Source organism: Glycine max, chromosome 19 (assembly GCF_000004515.6).
Source record: "Glycine max cultivar Williams 82 chromosome 19, Glycine_max_v4.0, whole genome shotgun sequence".
NCBI classification, from domain to species: Eukaryota; Viridiplantae; Streptophyta; class Magnoliopsida; order Fabales; family Fabaceae; genus Glycine; species Glycine max.
In genome coordinates, this window is record NC_038255.2 from 36,583,000 (window position 1) to 36,599,139 (window position 16,140).

Sequence of the window (16,140 nt, forward strand, 5' to 3'; positions counted from 1 at the left end):
CGACAGTGAGCGAGTTGTGCATCTTTTCCTGGACACTAACGGCGAGGTGCAATACTTTGCCGTCGTGATTGTCGGCAGAGATGAGAATGATATTGTCCTTTCTTATAATATAATTTTATTTTTAAAATATAATATAATATTATAATTTAAATTATGTGTAACAATTTATACCGTCAATTATTATAAAGGGTTGAAATATGTGCACTTATCCTCTAATGTGCAGCTTGTACTTCAAAGGAGCCTGAGCCGATCAGGAAAAAACTTATTTCTTGTCAAGGCTAATTATAAATTTGATAATTTTATTTGTCTCACAGTTCAATTCTACTTTTTTTTTATAATTTAATTAACTAATTTAATTTATTAATTTTTTATAATTTTATTATTTTAATTTCTAATTTCGAAATCCAACTTGATCGTTTAATTTAATCATCATCTTATATTTTTATTAGACATTAATCATTATTTGTCTTAATTTTATTAAAGTTTAATATTAACTAGGACATGAAATTAATATCCAATAAAATAACAAGTGATGATAGTCTAATCTTAAAATTAGAAGATAAAATAATGAAATTGTAAAAAATTAAGGGATTAAATTTATAAATTAAACTATAACAAAATTAAATTTATAATTATAAAATAAAGAGGGAATCAAATTTATAATTTTATCAATAAAAAGAGTAATTATTACATTATTAAAGTTATTACGAGGAAGGATTTGTTTTTTTTTTTTTTCTATTTATACGCAATTCCACATACGCTTTAGTCCCTAGTTTGGTGCACACACAACAGTAGCCCGTAGTATAATGTAAAGTGAAAAAAGATTTATTCTTTCGTAGCATTCTCATTTTCTTCCACCAGGCCGTATATGCCACGTAACTTTTTGGTTTTTACACTTAATTAATAATACTTAAAATACACACGACAAGGACAACGCGGAGAGATTCAGAAACAGAACGACTCGGTATTTCTCTTCCACTAGAGACCGAGTCCGACTCAGAGGGCGAAGAAGGCCCAACTCAGTAACCTTCCCTTTCCTTTTCTTTCCTTCCTTCACAATTTACAGTTACACACACCATTTAACCATTTTTCCCGCACAAACAACACAGACACTGACTCTCTCACTACACGCGCGCGCGCGCGAGAGAGAAAGACCTCAGTGTCTGAGACGCACGCAACGTGCATTTTCCCATAAGACGGACAGCATCACGCCGTTTTCGCCTCCCCGTCGTTTCCGGATCCGTCGTCGTCGTTTTCGTCTTCTTCAATTAGTTTAGTTGAGAATCAATCCCAGGACACCGAGCTGGAGCCTCCGCCCGCCGCCTCCTCCAACGGTCAGATCCGCTACCGGTCGCCGTCCTCCGCTGAGCTCTTCGACGGCCAGGCCAGCAGCAACTCTCCGCCGTCGCACGCCGCCGACCAGCACTCGCCGGAGTTCGAGTCCAGCAAAATGCTGAAGCGCCCCGGCCGCCAGGAGTCCCTCGCCGACAAGATCTACCGGTTCCGGGGGACGCTGCTCGTCGTGGCGATCCCGCTTCTCCTCATCACCTTCGTCCTCTACGTCATGCCGTCCAGCATCTCTAACGAGTCCGTCGGAGGCTACGCCCTCGTTAACCGGAAAGTATCCCCCGTCGAGAAATCCGCCGGCTCCTACGCCGTCATCTTCGACGCCGGCAGCTCCGGCAGCCGCGTCCACGTCTTCCATTTCGATCACAACCTAGATCTCGTTCACATTGGCAAAGATCTCGAGCTTTTCGTCCAGGTCAAATCAAATCAAATTATTATTATATTATGATTTTAACTGAGGTTACGATCGCAACGTAAAATTTTTTGGATTCACGCGACATTGAAGCCACATTTGGTCGCCATTTGCCATAGTATCAAGGATTGCGATGAAACCGTGGTTATTGCTGTTATTTGCTTGTGTTTTTGGTCTTATAATGTTGGTTTGTATTTTGCAGAAAAAACCGGGTTTGAGTGCGTTCGCTAAGAATCCGAAACAGGCAGCGGAATCTTTGGTTTCGCTTTTGGAGGAAGCGGAGAGTGTTGTTCCTCGTGAATTGCGATCCAAGACACCAGTTCGAGTTGGGGTGGGTGTTTTTTTTTTTTTTTTAGATTTATATTCTGCCAAGCCTATTTTAGATAAAAGTTGGAATTTGGGAATGTCCTTTTAGGAATTCTAATGCACATTCCCGAATTTCAATGCACAAAATGAAAGAGGAAGAATTTGTTGCTTTAAGGGTATTTTTGAACTCATTTAATTGACATCCAAATATACATTGAATCGGTGTGTGCTAATTGACATTTGGGTTTCTCTGAAGGGAACTTGAATTGAATTAGTGTCTATATGCAGGCAACTGCGGGTTTGAGGGCTTTGGAAGGGGATGCATCGGATAGGATTTTGCAAGCGGTGACTACTGTGTCTCAATTTCAATGGTTTTAGCAGCCATGCACAATTAGTTTTGTTTTAACATTTTGTTTCTTTGAATTTCATTAATTTAAGGTAAGGGATTTGCTTAAGGATAGGAGTAGCCTTAAATCTGAGAGTGATGCAGTTACGGTACTGGATGGAACACAAGAAGGTGCTTATCAATGGGTATGATTTATGAACTTAAAGTTGTTAGTTATTGGCTATGGCTTTATATTTTCTTAGGATTGCCTCTGGCCTTTATGCCATTTATTATTTACACATCAAGACTAGAATGCATCCTGACTGGGGAGAATTAAGAATCTTTTACTGAAATAGATCAGATAATTAAAATTTTGGAACTGAGTGCACAGGGACTATAAGAGAATTGACTAGCTTTCACGAACATAGATCAGATTGTTAATTAGATTACATGATGGTTTATGGTGATTGTGGGATTTGAATAATGTTTAATGAGGTTTGGTGGTTCAGTGGTTTCTGATTCTTTATTTTTGAGTGTGATGGAGAGGGGTTTGAAAGACCAATTGTGAATGAACTCTCTTCTATTAAATGGATTTTTATGTTGATGAAGGTATTTTTGAGACAGACTAAGTCAGAAGTTCCCTTTTATCTTTCTATTCTTTTATTAAGTTTGTGCTATATACTATGTTCATAGTTTATTGAGTTGCTCAACACTATATCAAGAAGTCTGAAACAAGGAAGGAGGACAAGGGGTTCTCCTAGAAGTATAACAAGCAGAAAAGAAAATAAAGTCGTAAAAAATGCATTTGCTTTACAGTCCCATTTTCTTAAAATAAAACTCTACCACAAATGATGAGAGGGATAAAAATCTTCACCTTTATACCAGACGGGCAATGGGATTTAATTGCTGATACAACCTGTTAGGATTCTTCTTCAATAAATCCTCTAACATAACTCAGATGAGTTCTGTACCCAACTAGAACAGAAAAGATGGACTGAAGAGAGGATTTAATTACTGGAATTGGAAATTTATCAGGAATTGTCACCATATTCAAGGCTCTATAATCAATGCAAAACCTCCAACTACCATCTTTCTTCTTAATTAATATCATAGGGCTAGAATATGGACTCTTACTAGGCCTTATTAAACCCGCATTAAGCATATCAAACACTTGTTTCTCTATTTCATTCTTCTGCAAATAGGGATACCTGTAAGGCCTGACATTGACTGGATCAACTCCTGCTTTGATGGGGATGCGATGATCCTCATCTCTACTGGGTGGAAGCTCCTTTGGTTCAGCAAAAACTGCAGCAAATTCCTCCAAAATGGCCTGCAACTGTTGTGGTTGTTGCCCTAATTCCTTCCCATTATCCTGAACTTCCTCATTTGATTTGACTGTTTCAGTTTCTATCATCCATAACATTGAAACAGCTTCTATTTCTGTCATCTTCATCAAGGCTTGAGGTGATACCAACACTCTTGAGAACCCCAAATCTCCCTTTACCTCCACTAACTGCCCTTGCTGCATAAACTTCATTGAAAGTGTTTGCCAATTGACTTTAACCTCTCCCAAAGTAGCTAACCAAGCCATCCCTAGATAAGATCCACTCCTAAATCAAACAAGAAAAATTCACCCACCATTGCATATTCTCCCAACTTAATAGCCACCTCTTTACAACGTCCTTGAGCATTCTTTTTGTGACCATCTCCCTGTTGGGTTACAAGTGTGAGGTGAAGTCCCACATCGGGTAGAAGTGGAAAGGTTGAGCACCATATAAGTGAGGAGAAGACCCATAAGATGGCGGCGCAGCATGCCCCGCAGATGGAGCGGCAATGCAAGTATCGTAGGTGGCCAGAATGACTATACTTGTGGATGATAAAGACTTCCACTCGAGGGGAAGATTACCATGTGGAAGAAAGGTTTTGGATTAGAGTGTGGTGTTAGGTCTCCTTATGTGGTGACTCGTGGTCCACAGGTGTACCCCTCGAATCTCCCCAACACTCCCAAAAGTTGGATCTACTCCTAATCTCAACTCCTATATCAACCGAGTGGAAATAAAATTGTGGCTTGCTCCACTATCAATCAAGACCAGCACCTTCCTGCCTTGAATCACCCCTTCCATTTTCATAGTTTGAGGTTGAGTAAGACCCCTTGCTGAACATAGTGACAACTCCATCCACTGAAACTCCATCTCAGCCCTCTCACTACCTTCCTCCTCACTTTCTTCCTCCACCTCAATCCTTGCAGTCTCCCTTCTCATTGATTTGTTCATCTTCTGCTAAAATCATCACCCTTATGCTTTTCTCTGGACATTTGTGTCCTGTCCCAAAAGGTCCCCCGCATTGAAAGCACAATTTATCATCCCTTCTCACAAATTCTTGATATGACAAATTCCTTATACCTTTGTTTCTGTTTCCCCAAGCAGAATTTTTGCCTTGCTTATTGGCCGCATAGCTTGAACCGAATTGACCTCCCCCAAAATTTGTTTTATTCTGCAATTGGTTCTGTTGGTTCTGTTTCGCGCCCCTAGAGGACGAACTTCGCACCATTGTTCCACCCCCTGACTGAAATCTGAACCCTCCGCTGCTCCCTCGATTTCGTGATTCCCCGTACCTATTCTCTTCCCTCTTGGTTTCCTCAATGTCACATGCCAATTCCATTGCTCGCACCAATTCCCTTGGATCATGAGGGAGAATTTTACTTCGAATATTTTGACGAAGCCCAACAAGAAAATACCCCAACAATTGATCCTCAGAAGTTGATGTTGCTTGAGCCACCCATAGCTCAAATTCCTGGACATACTCTTCCACACCACCCTTCTGCCTCAAAGCTGCAAGTCTCTCGTACACAGTACCACACCTAACCCCACCGTACCTTCTCAACAACGCCACTATAAACTCCTCCCAACTTGGGTTCTTGGCATTTCTCCTCCAATACTGAAACCAGTGAACTGCATTTCCATCCATCCCGAAAAAAGCCTAGCGTAGCTTTTTCTTGGGCTTCACTTGTTGAACCACGAAAAACTTCTCAGCACGTGCTATCCACCCCAGCGGGTTGCTACCTTCGAATGAAGGCAACTCCTCCCATTTTTACCATTCTTGCGGTGTTGATTCCGGTGCCCCTTCTTGAACTACGATCTTTGTTCCAGTGTCGTCAGAATTTTTGCCGCCATGATCGTTGAATGTCTCTGAAATGCCTTGCTTCTGCATCCATTTCTGGAGCATGATCTTCATATCATCAATGCCATCTACACTCCTCTTTTTGTGGCAATTTAGCGAATCTTGAATTTCTATAACCCTGCTTCACGACATGATCTTGAGAATATATGCTCTTTGTTAATTGGTGGAAAACCGATGATATAGCTTGTTGATTTATATTTATTGCAAGCTCTCCTGGAATATTTTATTCAAAATGCAATTATAAAGTTTATTTAAAAAAATCAGTTACCAGTTTGTTGTGAAAAGTTATAAAATTTGCTTTTGTGCTTCTTCACCAGAGAAAGTTTCATCCCACTTGCATTCAAACTCCTGCCATATCATTATAGTTGAACTTTCTTTTGAATTTGTGCATCCTGTATTGTTGGGTGGAAAACTTAACTTATTGAACTTGGTATGACCTCCCCAGACCTGTTTTCTGAATAATCCTAGTTGTTTGTACTTTGTAACTCTATGTTTGATTTGCTACTGTATTATAATTACATGACCTTTCACCCCATATAAGCTTCTTTTTTTTTTTTTTCTCACTTTAGAGTTCAACAAGTATATCTGTAATTGAAATGAAAAAGAAAAGAAAGGACGAGAGGACGAGAGAGATAGAGAGAGGACGAGAGAGAGCGAGACATTATGGGTGGGTGAGAGAGAGATACAGAGTTCCATTCGGTGGTAGCCACAGAGCGAGCCCTGGGGAGGACCCTCGACGGGTATATCCAGGGAAAGAAGGAAGATACCAGCACTCCGGCATTTCAAACTGGCGCGACCACAAGGAAATTTCATCTTTTTACTTCACTCGATTCTCGAACGAAGTCACAGAGAAGGATTTATGGTTTCATTTCAAGAAGTGGGGAGACGTGAGGGAAGTATTCATACCAGCTAGAAGAAGCCGTAGTGGAAGAAGATATGGTTTTGTCCGGTTCAAAGGTGTCAAAGACATCCCCCTTCTGGTAAAACAGCTGGACGGGACTGTCTTGGGAGGGATGAAGCTTTACGTCAATATACCCCGTTACGGCCGGGAGAAGTTTAGAAAAGAGGAGTCAGAAACCAAAGGACAGACCCAGGTTGCTAGGAATCAATACATGGGTGATCGAGCACCAAAACAGCGTCCCACAGACCCGGGTTCATATGTCGCAGCTCTAAAAAGAAACCTAGGACCCCCGAGACAAAGGTTGACGTTTATCAACCACACCCAGCGGCAGGATTCTACAAAATCCTCTGTTATTCTTAATATAGGGCCTGCAGATTATAACTGGGTAAAGGACGCATGGGTAGGAAGATTAAAAAACCCAGCTATGGTAGACAGATTGGAGGAGGAACTACTATGGGAGATAGGATTGGATATTTCTCCTAAGCATATCGGGGGCGACCTAGTTTTGTTATTAGGGCTCAACAACGATGGAGCTGAGCAGCTCATGAACGGAGGACGACAAGGAAGTGCATCGCCGTTTTATTCAATGGAGAAATGGAGTCCAAACCTACGTACTGGTTTCAGAATAACTTGGGTCCAGCTATGGGACATCCCGCTTCAGGCATGGGCCACGAAGTACATGCAGCAGATAGTAGCGGCTATGGGGGATTTGGTGGATATAGATGATGACGCGGAGGATAAAAGGAGACTGGACAGGGCTCGGGTGCTTATAAAGACCCCCTGGGCTCCGATGATAAGGCACACGGTTGATGTACACATAGGGAAAGAGTGCTTTAGGGTGTCTACAGTGGAGGAATGCGGGGGCGGAAAAAACCAATGTTGCAGATGTCGCAGTGGCGCCTGTGTTTCGTCGGAGGAGATAGACTCCGACGAAACCTACTCTGGAATTTCCACTCCGAGGCCAGCTAACTTTTTGGGGAGGGAAGACGACGATCACCTCATAACGGCGTCGGAGACAACAGACCCCCACAGAGCAGCGCACCCATCCATTGACGGAGATGATGGACACGGAACAAACCTTTTACCCGACGGTCATCGACATTGCCATTCCACGTTGGACAAAGCTTGTGACCCGCGGGTAAGGACCACACCAGATCAGGATACCGTGTTTGAACAGATAGCGTGTGCAGTGCGGCAACCAACGGTCACCTCCATTCAGGAGTTGCAACCGGATGAAGGTGATGTTCAGTGCATTGGGAGCGCCGCTCTTGAAGAAGGGAGGAAGATAAGACATGAAAAAGGAAAGTGTGAGGTGGGGTGTAGCTGTGACAAAGAGAAAGCTCCTTATTTAAATACAGTGGAGATATGTGAAAAAACAAAAGAACATAGTGACGTGGAGGAAACTAAAACCTGGCCAATGTTGGGTGCGCCAGCTGGAAAGGAAAATTCAAACCAACAAGGCCATCACGTGTTAACACTTTCAGATGCAATGTATGAAGTGGGTGAGTGCAGCTACGGGAAGGAAATTGGGCCCAATAGAAGTTTGGGCTTTACTAATACTACCCCAACAAAGAACACACATATGCAGGGCTTTCCTTCACAAAATAATAATGGTGCAGCGGACAGTACATGCAAGGTTTACTCTAGACAGAGGTGGTTCAAAAAGAAACACAATTCGGGCCTCATTCCTCCTAGTACAGAAGTTGAAAGAGGATCTAATAGCTTGAATACCCATCAATCTCAAGGTCTGACGCAGCAGGAGGGCAATTACAAAATAACCTGCGACGGCATGAATAGGCCAGCAACACAAGAAGAAGTTACAGAAGGAAATCAGGAGACACAACAAATTCAAGAGGCTACAAATATATGGAAGATGGCTACTTGTCTAGGGATTACAGGTGGGGATGGTCAGCAATCAATCATCAACAAATTAGAAGAAATGGAGGTTAGAGACAAAAACGAAGCAGAAAGGAGGGGAACCAGGGATAATTGCCCATGAATATTATATCATATAATGTAAGGGGACTAGGGAGGGGGGTGAAATGGGCAAGTATTCGAAGAATGATCAAGACGGAGAATGTCGATATGCTCTGTTTACAGGAGACAAAGAAGGAATTGATTGATAAAACTATGTGCCAATCATTGTGGGGAGATGATGAGGTCTGTTGGGAGATGCAACCAGCTACTAATACAGCTGGAGGTATTCTTTGTCTATGGAGTGAAAGAACCTTTAAGTTACAGAATCAGATCATCGGCCATGGTTTCATTTTGCTAAGTGGGGAATGGATCAAAGAAGCATTGCCAATCAACATAGTCACAATATATTCACCTTGCGATATCCAAAATAAAAGGGCGCTGTGGGAGCAGATCAAGCAGCTGAAAATAACACAGAGTGGAGATATATGGTGCATCTTAGGTGACTTTAATAACATCAGGGATCCTGCGGAAAGATTTGGTACATGCCAAAGAGAGTCAGGGATTAATAGCATCAAAGAATTCAATGATTGGATAGATGAACTGGAGGTTGTGGAAGCACCATGGGTGGGTCGCAGTTTCACTTGGTTTAGACCAAATGGGGCATCTCGGAGCAAGCTTGACAGATTCTTGATGTCTCTGGAATGGCTTGACAGATGGCCAGCAACTACCCAAAACACTATTCCTAGGAATTTTTCGGACCACTGTCCAGTAATGCTTAGATCCTCATCTATAGATTGGGGCCCGAAACCATTCAGAATTCTAGATTGTTGGTCGTCAGATGCTTCATTCAAAGAAACAGTCCATAACTGCTGGTCTTCTATCCAGCAAACAGGTTGGGGTGGTTTTGCTCTCAAACAAAAAATTAAGAGACTCAAACAAGGGCTGAAGACTTGGAATAGGGAGAGTTTCGGAAACACTTTGAAGAAGGTTAAGAAGATAGAAGAGGAATTAAATAAACTAGAGGTGGACACAATTCATAGACAGCTAACTACCCAAGAGGAGACCCAAAGGAGAGATTTGCAGGAAGCTCTATGGATAGCTGCCCAAGCTCATGAATCGGTGTTGAGACAAAAGGCAAGAATAAGGTGGATCAAGCAAGGAGACTGTAACTCCCGGTATTTTCACTTGACGATGAACGCTAATCGCAGAAATAACTTACTTAAGGGAGTCATGAAGGGTGAAACATGGATTGCTGACCCAATTAAGGTGAAGGAGGAAGTGAGATCCTTTTTTGCACAGAAATTTCAGGAACCAGATGCCCACCGAATCAGGCTTGACGGAATCTGTTTTCAGTCTTTATCTCAGCACCACAACGACATGTTGGTTGCCCACTTCCTAGAAGAGGAGGTAAAACAAGCTGTTTGGGATTGTGGAAGCGACAAGAGTCCAGGACCCAATGGATTGAATTTCAAGTTTATAAAACAGTTTTGGCAGCTTCTGAAACCTGATATCCTCCGCTTCATAGACGAATTCCATGTTAATGGTGTCTTCCCTAGAGGCTGCAATGCATCCTTCATAACTCTCATTCCCAAGGTGGCTGATCCACTATTTTTGTGTGATTACAGACCTATTTCCTTAGTAGGCTGTATGTACAAAATAGTATCAAAGCTGTTGGCAAACAGAATGAAGAAGGTGATGCCCTTCATCATTGATGAGTCTCAATCTGCTTTTATTGAGGGAAGACACCTTTTACACAGCGTGCTCATTACGAATGAAGTCATCGAAGAGGCAAAAAGGGAAAGCAAATCGTGCCTTGTATTCAAAGTCGATTTCGAGAAGGCATACGACTCGGTGTCTTGGGATTTTTTACTATACATGCTGCAAAGAACAGGTTTCTGCCCTAAATGGGTTAAATGGATAGAAGGGTGTTTGAAATCAGCCTCCATTTCAATCCTGATAAATGGCAGTCCATCAGCTGAGTTCATTCCTAGTAGGGGTATTAGACAAGGGGATCCTTTGGCCCCTTTCTTGTTTAATGTGGTGGCGGAAGGTCTGAATGGCTTATTAAAGAAAGCTAAGCAAGAAAATCTGTACAAGGGCTTCCAAGTAGGCAGACACAAGGTGAACATTAGCATCCTTCAGTATGCAGACGACACAATTTTCTTTGGGGAGGCTAGTATGGAGAATGTTGTTGCAATCAAGACTATCCTAAGGGTGTTTGAGCTAGCTTCTGGTTTAAAGATCAACTTTGCAAAGAGTTGTTTCGGAGTTTTTGGTCAGTCGCAACAATGGGAACACCTGGCAGCAAATTACTTGAACTGCAGATTGCTGGCACTTCCTTTACTTTATCTGGGTATACCAATAGGGGCAAATCCGAGGCGGCGACAGCTGTGGGACCCTATCATTCATAAATGTGAGGGGAAGTTAACAAAGTGGAAGCAGAAACATATATCCTTGGGGGGGAGAGTGACATTAATAAAATCAGTGCTAACGTCGATCCCAATTTATTTCTTTTCTTTTTTCAGGGTACCTAAAGTAGTGGTGGAGAAATTGGTGCGGGTGCAGCGTAGGTTCCTGTGGGGGCTGAATCTCAACAGGGTCAGATTCTTCAGAAAGGTATGAAGTGGAAGGTTGGCAAAGGTGATAAATTTAAATTTTGGGAGGATAGGTGGATTAGTGGAGAGGAATCATTGGCTGAAAAATTTCCCAGACTATACTCAATTTCCCTTGAGCAGCAACAGCTCATACAACAGATGGGAAGCCATAAGGATAGTGGCTGGGAATGGAACTTTACATGGAGAAGACCGCTGTTTGATAGTAAAATTGATAGGGCAGTCAGCTTCCTAACTGAGGTCCAACACAAGGTTATTCAGCAACAAGATTTTGATGGATGGGAGTGGCTTCGAGATCCAACTGGTCAATATTCAGCTCATACTGCCTATAGTATGCTTGGGGAAGGATTAGAAGCTGGAACACTGGATGAGTGTTATTCAAAATTATGGAGCATAAAGGTCCCAAGCAAAGTAACTGTCTTTGTGTGGAGGCTACTCAGGGATAGATTACCTACAAGGATAAATTTACAGCGGAGACAAGTGCAGCTCACCGACATCTCATGCCCTTTTTGCAGAATCAAAGAGGAGGATGCAGCTCACCTATTCCTACACTGTAGCAAAATCCAGCCTCTTTGGTGGGAAACTATGTCTTGGCTGAATTTAAAAGGTGCTATCCCCCTCACCCCTAAACAACACTTCCAGCAGTTTATCGATATTCAAGTGGATGGTGCTCGGTTCAAGAGATGGCAATGCTGGTGGATGGCACTAATGTGGTCTATTTGGAAGCTAAGGAATTCCATAGTTTTTTCTAATGTTGCTTTCAATGCTAATAAATTGTTTGAAGATGCAACATTCATTCTCTGGACTTGGCTTTGAAACTTTGAGAAGGATTTCTCTATTCACTTTAATCAATGGTCCAATAGCATTAGACAAGGGTTTTATTTTCAGTAGGGGATAGATCATTGTGGGTTTTATTTTCAGTAGGGGATATTAATGTCATTTCATTTTGCACGCATAAAAAGGTTCTCTCTCAGAATGTATAGGTCTGATCGTGGAACCTTTTGTATGGTGGCTTTTATTTTGTATTTAGTACCTCTGGTACTCCAAGTTATATATATATAATATTATCTTTGCTGAGCAAAAAAAAAAAAGAGTTCAACAAGTTATTCTTGTACTGCTTGCATATGCTCTCAAATAAAGAGTACTGATTTGAGGGGTGTTTGCCTGTTATTTGGTCTCAAATGTTTTAAAACTAATATATTGATGCATTGCTAAGAGATAATGCATTTTATATAAATGATGAGATTTTTGGTGTAAAATATTTGATATAATCATTTTCTTCATTAGGAGGGCGAGCCCTGGTGCAGCGGTAAAGTTGTGCCTTGGTGACTTGTTGGTCATGGGTTCGAATCCGGAAACAGCCTCTTTGCATATGCAAGGGTAAGGCTGCGTACAACATCCCTCCCCCATACCTTCGCATAGCGAAGAGCCTCCGGGCAATGGGGTACGAAATCATTTTCTTCATTAGATTGTTTTCTGATATATATTCACATCAAGCATAAGAATTTGCAATTTAATAGAATAAAGGAGCATGCATATTTTACTACTGAAAAATTGTGCAGTCTAAAGTCCATATAAAAAATATTTCATATATCTTCACTTTTCTTTCTAATTAATATTCTTCTACTAATGTACTATATTCTTAATGAAACAGTTTTTTACAAGTAGTATTCTAGGCAGGATTGTTAGTAACATCTACTTACAGACTTGGAAATTTTGGGTAGTGGGGGTAAGATAATATCTCATTATCTCTTACGTTGTATGAGAAAAAATAATAATAAAATTGATACGGAGCATATTCAAAGACAATGAAGCTTAAATGAGAATCTAATATTATAGTAGTATTACAAAAAAAAATTGAAATTGAGTAAATGACATTGTCCCCACACTACTACACAAAGGTCTGTCCATGATGCCATCTCACTGGTAGTTTCCATCGTGTAATAGTTTTAGCATAGTGATATGCAGTACTATAAGAGTTTTGAAATAGGGAATTAGGATGGAGAGATGGACAACATTATAAAGATTTGTAAGTTTTAAATTGGGGATGGGCATTATTATTTTATTAGAGTTCTAAATCATGGATGATCTGAATTCAGAAGAACAAAAGACATGTGGACTTGGTTCTTGTTTCTGATTGTTAGATTCCAAAGATTTGTCTATAAAAAAGCTTAGATATTTCAATTTATGGTTCATTCTGACAAATTTAAAACAACTGAGTAATTGTTCACTATATTTTTTTTGTGGAATAAACCTAACAATGGAAAGATCTATGTTCCCTTGCCAAAATAAAATTATTTCAACTGTAGTTTTATTCTAACATAATTAAATTTTTGGAATTTCTATATGAAGAGGGTACGAGCAATTCTTAGATGTATTAGAAAAATATAATTTATTTAGAACTCTAAAATCTAAAGGACGGGTGTCTCTAGATCACTAGAAAGCTAGATATATGATAATTGCTTCAAAGTTAATGTACTGAATAGATGGTCAGATAGCTTTTCATAGATCTAAAGTCGTACACAGTGCTATAAAACATATGTTTGGTACAGAAGTGTATCAATTAAAGCATCAATATGCACTACTAGCTATAGCTTGTAAAGGGATTATGAACTGTGTATATTCTCCTCTAAAGAACTGACACGATTTTGTTTGTCTTACCTTGCAAAATGTTTTAGGTTACTATCAACTATCTATTGGGAAACTTGGGAAAAGATCATTCAAAGACTGTTGGGGTAGTTGATCTTGGAGGTGGATCTGTTCAAATGGCTTATGCCATCTCAGAGACAGATGCTGCCATGGCTCCAAAAGTAGCAGATGGCGGGGACCCATATGTCAAGGAGATGTTCCTGAGGGGAAGGAAATACTATCTTTATGTTCACAGGTTTTCTACTTACTCTTGTTATGTCAGTTTGATTTGTCATCTTTTTCAGCCTCTAGGAGCATTAACTCATGGACCTGTGTACTTCCACTTTGTAGTCTTTTTCATCTCCTAGTACATGTTCACTGATATTCTGTAATACTATTTTTCTTTGTCTGATAGATTTTTACATCTTGCTTTCAGTTACTTGCACTATGGTTTACTAGCTGCTCGTGCAGAGATTTTAAAGGCTTCTGATGATGCTGAAAACCCTTGTATCATATCTGGCTATGATGGTAAATATACTCCTTTCTGTCTGCCTGATGCTATTTTGATGCCAAGTTACATTTTGGCTCTTTTTTTAACCTTTCATTGGTCCACAAGGAAAAAGAGCTTTGAATTTTTTTTTTAATATCTTTTTAAAACTTTTTTTTATTCTTAGGATCCTACAATTATGGAGGAAAGTTGTTTAAGGCTTCATCCGGCTCTTCTGGAACAAGCTTAAATGAATGCAAAAGTGTTGCTCTTAGGGCTCTCAAAGTTAATGAGTCAACATGTACTCATATGAAGTGTACTTTTGGTGGGATATGGAATGGTGGAGGGGGGGATGGACAGAAGAACCTTTTTGTTGCCTCTTTCTTCTTTGACCGAGCTGTCGAGGTATTTACTATTTTATTTTATTCAACCTTGGAATGCTTGTTGCTAGCCATTGCTTGGAATGCTACTTCATTGCCGTTCTAATCATACTATTTATTCATAGGCTGGTTTTGCTGATCCCAACTTGCCAGTCGCGATAGTTCGTCCTGCAGATTTTGAGGATGCAGCTAAGCAAGCATGTCAAACAGAACTTGAGAATGCCAAATCCACTTTTCCTCGTGTTGATGAGGGGAACCTTCCATATCTTTGCATGGATCTTATATACCAGTATACACTGCTTGTTGATGGGTTTGGTAGGTTTAATTTCAATGTTGGAATAGCTATAATGACATTTCTACAAAGTCTGATTTATGGTTTTATCTTCCTGCACTCATTGCTTCAATTTGTTGGCAGGCATATATCCATGGCAAGAGATTACATTGGTGAAGAAAGTTAAATACGATGATGCCCTGGTTGAGGCAGCATGGCCCCTAGGCAGCGCCATTGAAGCCGTGTCATCTACGTAAAATTACTGGGATCATCGCTTAGATTATTTTTCAGAAACCTAGGGGCACATGAATTTCATCACCAGGATTTTGTGGTGAAATACTGTCATTCATGATGATCAGAGATTAACTTTCAGGCTGAATTGAGATTGGATATGGGTCTGTGATTCAGAAATAATGGGCGATTATAGCTTTTCATTATTTTTCGTATGTAATTAATTCACAACATATCTAATTTGCGATTTTGGAAGATTCATTCGATTCATTATGGGCATCTTTTATGTTGTCTTCAGAGACGAACAAAATGGTGATGCACCATTTCATTTTTGTTTCTATAAATGGTTTCATTCGTGATCATAGTTAATCCTTTATTACTTCTCATCTTGTTGATTGCCCAGACCTAGCTTGTCGCTTGCAGGAGTGTGGGTTAATAACTTCGTTGTGATCAATTTCTCATCTAAATCAGGCATTCCTGACCATTTCTGTTTTTCTTTTTTATAGTATTTTTTTCTTATTAATTTTTGTTACAAATGGGCATTCATGTAGAGATGTTTTTGGTCTAATAATCATTCATTTAAAATGCCTTAACACTTGCAATAACACAGGATGCAAAACAAAAGCATTACAGCAGTACACAAAAAATAGACAATAGCAAATAGCCAAATACGCATACACACTCGGATAAATAGCTAACAAATAATTAGTAATATTGAAAATACAAACAGAATAAAATCACATTTTCCTATTACAAAAAAACAATGACAGAGTCGGGTTTTTTATTACACTTTTTCTCCTTGTTTATTTCTTCTGTATCAGTACTGCTCAACAGTAACTCAAACGGAGTTGATACAAAACAACCCAAAACGAATCTGAGTAAGCAATGTCGTGTAAATGGTTTAAAATATTGTTTCGGAATAAATACCAACTTTAACACCTAAAGGGGATCTCAAGTTAGAAGTCTCAAGAAGACCCGACTTAAAAAATAAAGACAGTTAAAACCGATGTATAGCCCGACTGGAATAATAGGACTCCGAACAAGTCATAATCAAATAAGACCCTGAAACGTGGCATCTAAGACTACTATAAATAAGGAGATCCTAACTTAATGTAACTAACACACTCATTCAATACAAAATCA

General features: G+C 40.1%; 1 protein-coding gene across 1 annotated transcript; it reads left to right on the top strand.

The window, feature by feature from the left end:
- Positions 1 to 922: 922 nt before the first annotated feature.
- Positions 923 to 15,359, top strand: LOC100811625 (apyrase 2). Its single transcript, XM_006604152.4, has 9 exons — positions 923 to 1,762; positions 1,962 to 2,090; positions 2,354 to 2,410; positions 2,504 to 2,596; positions 13,679 to 13,884; positions 14,065 to 14,156; positions 14,303 to 14,520; positions 14,621 to 14,810; positions 14,911 to 15,359. Exons 1-9 carry the CDS (start codon positions 1,451 to 1,453, stop codon positions 15,021 to 15,023), a joined length of 1,410 nt encoding a protein of 469 aa, XP_006604215.1. The 5' UTR covers positions 923 to 1,450; the 3' UTR covers positions 15,024 to 15,359.
- The last annotated feature ends 781 nt before the right edge of the window (positions 15,360 to 16,140 follow it).